General features: G+C 28.0%; 1 protein-coding gene across 5 annotated transcripts in view; it reads right to left on the bottom strand.

Annotated features, from left to right (window-relative positions):
• The window catches only part of LOC129920609 (homeobox protein 5), a 28,995-nt gene extending 23,824 nt beyond the window's left edge, over nt 1-5,171 (bottom strand). For 2 of the 5 annotated variants that reach the window (XM_056002016.1, XM_056002022.1), the window contains exon 1: nt 4,189-4,495. In XM_056002016.1, the coding sequence (XP_055857991.1) occupies nt 4,189-4,261 (73 nt within the window). In that variant the 5' untranslated portion in view covers nt 4,262-4,495. Of the gene's footprint in view, nt 1-4,188; nt 4,497-5,073 lie in introns of those variants that run through there. The other 3 variants (XM_056002017.1, XM_056002018.1, XM_056002025.1) reach the window with 3 other exon arrangements.
• Between the last annotated feature and the right edge of the window lie 829 nt (nt 5,172-6,000).

Here is a 6,000-nt window from a genome sequence, read left to right on the forward strand (position 1 = left end):
CTGAATATTAATCAAAAACAAAATTTAAAAAAAAAAAAAAATAATTTTTGGATTTTTAAAAAAAATTTGAATTTTTTTTTTTTTGAAAAATCAAAAAATATGACATTGAATTTGAAATTTACCTGTTGATTAAAAGTTTCTACAAAATGGCTTACCAAATTTATTTACAAAAGAAACTAAACTGCATACTTTGTTTGGAGCTCATTTCATTTAATGAGTTTTTTTTATATTTTAAGAACGAATTTTAAGTTTTTTTATACATTTACCAAATTTGTATATATAAAGTTGATAGTTCTAAGAGCAAGTTCGTGTTTACTCAGTAAAATACTGTGTTACTAAAAAAACACAGCTAGTATATCCCTGTAGAATTTTTGGTAGTAATAAATGAAAAAGGTCAAAGGACTATCAGGGACATGTTATATCATTTAATTTCATTTTTAAAATTCGCCTTCCTTTATAAAAGTTTCAATAAAAAAAAGAAAACGTCATTCCTATTCAAGTTTTGAAAAAAAAAAAAAATCATCAATGCATTGGACTTTAAATTGATTCTTTTTCTTTTATATATTCCCAATAGGGTTGGAAAAAAAAAACAAAAAAAACAAGAGTGTGAACAAAAAGCCAAACAATGACATTGGAATGTTTAAGTGCATCTCATAATCATCTCAATGTTACAAGAAAATGTTTTTGAATTAAGAGCATACAAGATTATCTTTTTATTATAAAAGTGAGAGAGAAGTGAGGGGATATTTTAGTTAGAAGGATAATGGACAAAACTGTGTTAAAATATATACTTACAAAAAAAACACAAGTGCAAATTACAGCCTCAAGGCCACCCACATACTAAATCAAACCTTTAACTGACTATCTATTACCCGATAATGCATTTAGAATATATTTATAAGTATATGTATTTTTATGTAGTAAATTAACTTCTAATATTTAAACTAAAAAAAAATCTCATCACGAAAGCATTTGAATTCTGACTGAAATAATTTGTAGGTATTCTTTTTCAAAACACGTTAAATCACATAAATTCATTTAAGCGATCAATTAAAAATTGAATTTCAAAACACTTTGAAAACTATGAAATAGAACACAATTTTAATGTACTGCTCAAATATTATTTATTAGTGATACATATGCCTGGTGGAAAACAATTTGAATTAGCCATATTGTTTTGTGGGGGTGGGGGGGTCTTTGGAATGGATGACGTCCGTAATTCGAACACAGGTCAATATAATGAATATACATAAAAGAAAACCAGACAATGCTGTATACAAAAGATATTAGATTTTTACTTCCAGACTCTTATTTCAATAATCAACATGTTTGAAAACTGAATTCAAAGCAGAATTGAATTTCCAATCAGAATAATATTTTTTTAAAAATTGATAAAAAAAATGTCCATACCAAAACAGTCAAATCAAACAATTAAACACATTAAAAAAATCGATTTTTTGAGTTTTTTTTACTTTATTTGGTTATGTTTTTTATTTGGGCTAAGATAGGCATTTACATTGTTCTAATAAATAAAAAAGAAGATTAAATTTCCTTTATTTTTTTATTAAAAATTAACCGAAGTATGACCTATCTTTTTTTCGCATTTTCAGTTTTACTCAAGTAAAAACGAAATATTTAAGGGAATAGTACGATAACCTAGCTACCATGAATTGAAAGCGAGAGGTTAAATACATATTATTGTTTACTATGGGAGGGGTTGTCTATCTCCCCCCATTTAGGAGGGAGGGGCAGCTTTCTAAACAAAACACTTAAAATCAAAAAAAAAATGTTTAAAAACAACGGCAACACTTACAGTTATGAATGATACTTTTTTCAAAACCTTAAATTATACAATAATTAATTTTAATTTTTAAAGTAGGTCATTTCAATCAATTGTTTTCAATATAAATGAGTGAGCCTCGTAAAGAAAGTAATTATTGTACAGTTTACTTTATCGATTAACATCGTATTGAAATCCACAGTCTTTAATAAAATTGTATTCAATGTGTTTTTTAAACTTTTTTTTTTCTAAAATTTTGACTTTGAAATCGGTTATTTCAAAATAGATGGTTGAAATAAATTTATTTTAAAATTTTAACTAATTGTATAATTTAAGCTTTCAAAAAAAGTATCATTCATAACTGTAAGTGTTGCCGTTGTTTTGAAATAATTTTTTTTTTTTTTTTATTTTAAGTATTTTTTTAGAAAATTGCAAAATTAATAAGCCCAGCAGCTTCTTCAAAGTATGTAAAAAAATGGCAGACAATTTTCAATAAAAATTAGCTGATTGGTAGTTGGATTCTTGTCGACAACATCGTTCAATATTTAATTGGAAAGAAATTTTATGTGTTATTGAAAAAGCATAAATAAGGAATTACTTAAGTCAAAATGAAGAAGAAGAAGAAGTCCTACAAAAAAAAGGTTAAAAAGGATTGGAAAACTTTGTAGTTCATTCAGGAATCAGTAGATTGAGACTAGACGATTTTAGTGGGATAAAAGTTGTGCAGAATATAAGCTATATCAGTTAAGCAACCTCCGCACAATTTTCAACTGCGAAAATGTCTCAATCTCGATAGTTTTAGTTTCACAGCCTAATGAATTCACAAATATGTAGACAATTCACTTCTCAATTAAAGTTTCCTATTTTCTGTCATCTGTCAAATTTTCATTTGGAAGACGAAAAATTATCATCAATTTTCTTAAAATGATTTGGCTAGTTTTCAAATAAAATCATTCAACCGTATAAACAGTAAATTTTCACTTGAAAATAAAAAAATTGGTACATCACTGGTTGCTATTAAAAGACTTTTGACAGTTTGGCCAAATTTGCAAGATCTTCCAATCATACTTAGTTTAAATCTTGTTAAAGGACTTGGTAGTCAGTGGCGGCCTTGGGGGGGTTGCAAACAGGGCAATTGACCGGGGCCTCGCTCTTGCAGGAGCCTCGCAAAGCAACCCAAACAAGTTTTTAAAATTATATATTTTCTGTGTTATTTATATTCTTTGTATTTAAAACTTTTGTATTTTGTCTTTATAATTTATTCAACTTATTCTTTAATTCAGAAAAATCTATACAATTCTTGAATATCGCGCCTCAAAACACTTGAAGACCGGTTATTATTAATCACATATCACAGGTGCGTTCTTTTTATAAAGTGGATGTTTTGTTGACAGTGACAAACTCGAACGATATTTGTTAAAAAAATTTCCCCACCTTTACAAATTTAGTCCCAAAAATGTCTTTGGGAAGAAAAATCTTTCGATATAAAATATCTTTAAACTTAAATGAAACCAAACAATCCCAATAAATACTACTTATCATTAAGGACAAAAGGTCTCGCAAAGACCTACCGCTAAGGCCGCCGCTGTTGGTAGTAATACTTGAAATTTGTTATTAAAAACTTCGACCACTTCGATTTGCTGTCATCTCTCTTAAAATCTCTGCCTTAATCCAAAAATTACTATCCACTGAAGAGCTATTAGTTTAGCAAGTCTGTGATACTCGCTAAGGATTTTCCGACTGTTCGATACAGCAAAGAAAAATTTTTTGTTTTTTACTGAATTGTTTTTTTTTTTGTACAACGTCTTCTAATTGCTTTAAGGTCACGTTTTCTTATACGATTTGAAAAAAAAAGAACTTTTACTTTACTTGCTTCTGAGTCAGATTCACTTAAACCCGATTTGGGAGAAAACTCTTTGCTATTTTTCCTTTCTTTTTTTTTTTTGTCTTGTTCAAAAGCTCTAATGCTCTGCACTGTCCTGTTCTATCTGCAGTGAAAAGACTTATTTATTCAAAAAAAAAATCTCTTTTCACTAGTTTGTTTATCACAACTCCAAATTTAGAATAAAATTGACATTTGTGATGGTAAATAAATGTCACTTTCCAAATGAATCATAATAATAAATAGAATACAAAAATGACATTAACTTTTTTCTTCACAGCTCTGTATTATCCGTAATCGCATTATAAAGCGTTAAAGGGAGTACTACACACACATATTTACTCTGCTATACAATAAGAAGTTTTTTTTTTTTACAAAACACACAAAACGCACAAACGACAATTGTTGCTGTTTACTATTATTTTCTCAAAAATTTCAACTAAATTTAAAAAAAAAATTTTTTTAATTTTTTCGCAAATGGATAGGAAATTTTAAGACCGAAGTTAATCAATTCAAATATAAATACTTGGTGGTTCGCTGCTGCAGCTACTGCTACTAATTAAATTGTCATCGTTTGTTATATCAGCAATCCAATGCATGTCAACCGTTGTCGTCGTTGTGACCAAAGTTGATGTTGATGATCCCCAAATTGGCACATAATTTCACCTTTTTTTTGTAATATCTGTTATTTTTTTTTTTGTATTTTGTATATGAAAAATATCACAAAGTTCTTTCCATTTTTTTTTTTTAATTTTATTTTATTTTATATTCACTGATGCGCTTTTTTCCTACTCAAAATAAAAATTTTGCAAAATTAAACAACGACAATGACGATTGATTCCACTATAAAGAGACGACACACAAAAGGAAAGCTTCTGGAAAATTATTTCGGTCTGTTGCAATTTAAATTTTGTAATGCATGTTTTTGAAAAACATTTTTTTTTTTTTTTTCAAACAAAACAAAAAAAAAAAAACGTGCGCACCTATGAGATAATGGCAAAAGGAAATCAAATGAATAAACTTAAAAAAAAAAAACAATAAATTCTATAAGATCCCGCCAGATGTCTCAAAATATTTACAAAATGATACAAGAAAGTTTGAACTTTTGGAGTTTCTTTTAGACAGCAAAAAAAAAGAAACATGATTTGAGACGGGTTGGCCAAAAGGGGGCTGATATTGGGGTTCCTGAGATCTGTAAGTTCGATGAAAAAACTTCATCATTAAATTTGAATTGTGAAATGTTTTTTCATCGAACTTATAAAATAGAACCAGAACAGCCTGAGTAGAGGGGGTAACGCGCGCGCTCGCGTCTTGCATAGGTAACGTTAATTACAAAACAAAACGAACAGAAAAAAAAAAAAAACAAATAAAGTTCATGTAAAAATATATTGCGTTAAGTTTTTTTTTTTACTTTTCTTCTTTTGTCCGAATTTGTTTTTATTTATTTAAATTTTGTTTAATTTTTTTTTTTGTTTATACGAAATTATTATTGTATACAAAAAAAAAATTCAAATAACGCGCGGCTATTTAATAAGTCGAGGACGATTTGATTTTTTTTTTTTTTTTTTTGTAAAGAGAAGTTAGGTCTTATAACCAAATGAGTGTTTGCCTGGCTTTTACGAGATTATAGCATGACTGGAAACGCAATTTTTCTAATTTTCTACTCAGGGTAGTGCTGTTGATTTTTATGTTTTTTTTTTTTTTTTGTTCTTCTTGTGTTTTTTTTTTACCATAGAGTGTTTGGCTTTCAATTATAATCTTGTGGGAAACTAAATAGAATGAATAGAAGGCGTGTTGTATGAGATGTAGATTCAAGAAGAGAAGGAACGGAAAGCGAAGACATTTTTATAGAGAAAGTGGAGAGGCAAAGATCCAAAGCGATTTGTTAGGGGATGAGGGGGAGGTCTGATTGGGCTAGAAATGGGGGATTTAATACATCTCTCCATTTTTTTCTTTTTTTTTCTTATCCAGTGAGGTGTATATAATGTATCAAACTAGTTTAGTTAACAACCCAATTATATTAGAACTTTTGTTGGACAAAGTTGAAACAAAACTAATATAGTGTTATGTTTGCTCAAAGAAAATTTTAATTCAAATACCAACCGTTAGAGTTTTTTTTGTAGGATTCAATTTTTTGTAAACAAAATTTACAAGAAACTGTAGCTCTTATGGCGTAACTATTGTAAGTAAGAAGAAAACCTTAATTTAAAAGAAAAAATTAAAATTAATATAAATTTCGTTAATTTTGTTTCTATGAAGACATATAGAAATGTCAAGTTGTACATTCTTCCAAAAATTCAAAACAATTAATCTAAAAATAACCATACAAGAGCACCCA

This window comes from Episyrphus balteatus, chromosome X (genome assembly GCF_945859705.1).
Source record: "Episyrphus balteatus chromosome X, idEpiBalt1.1, whole genome shotgun sequence".
Classification (NCBI taxonomy): domain Eukaryota; kingdom Metazoa; phylum Arthropoda; class Insecta; order Diptera; family Syrphidae; genus Episyrphus; species Episyrphus balteatus.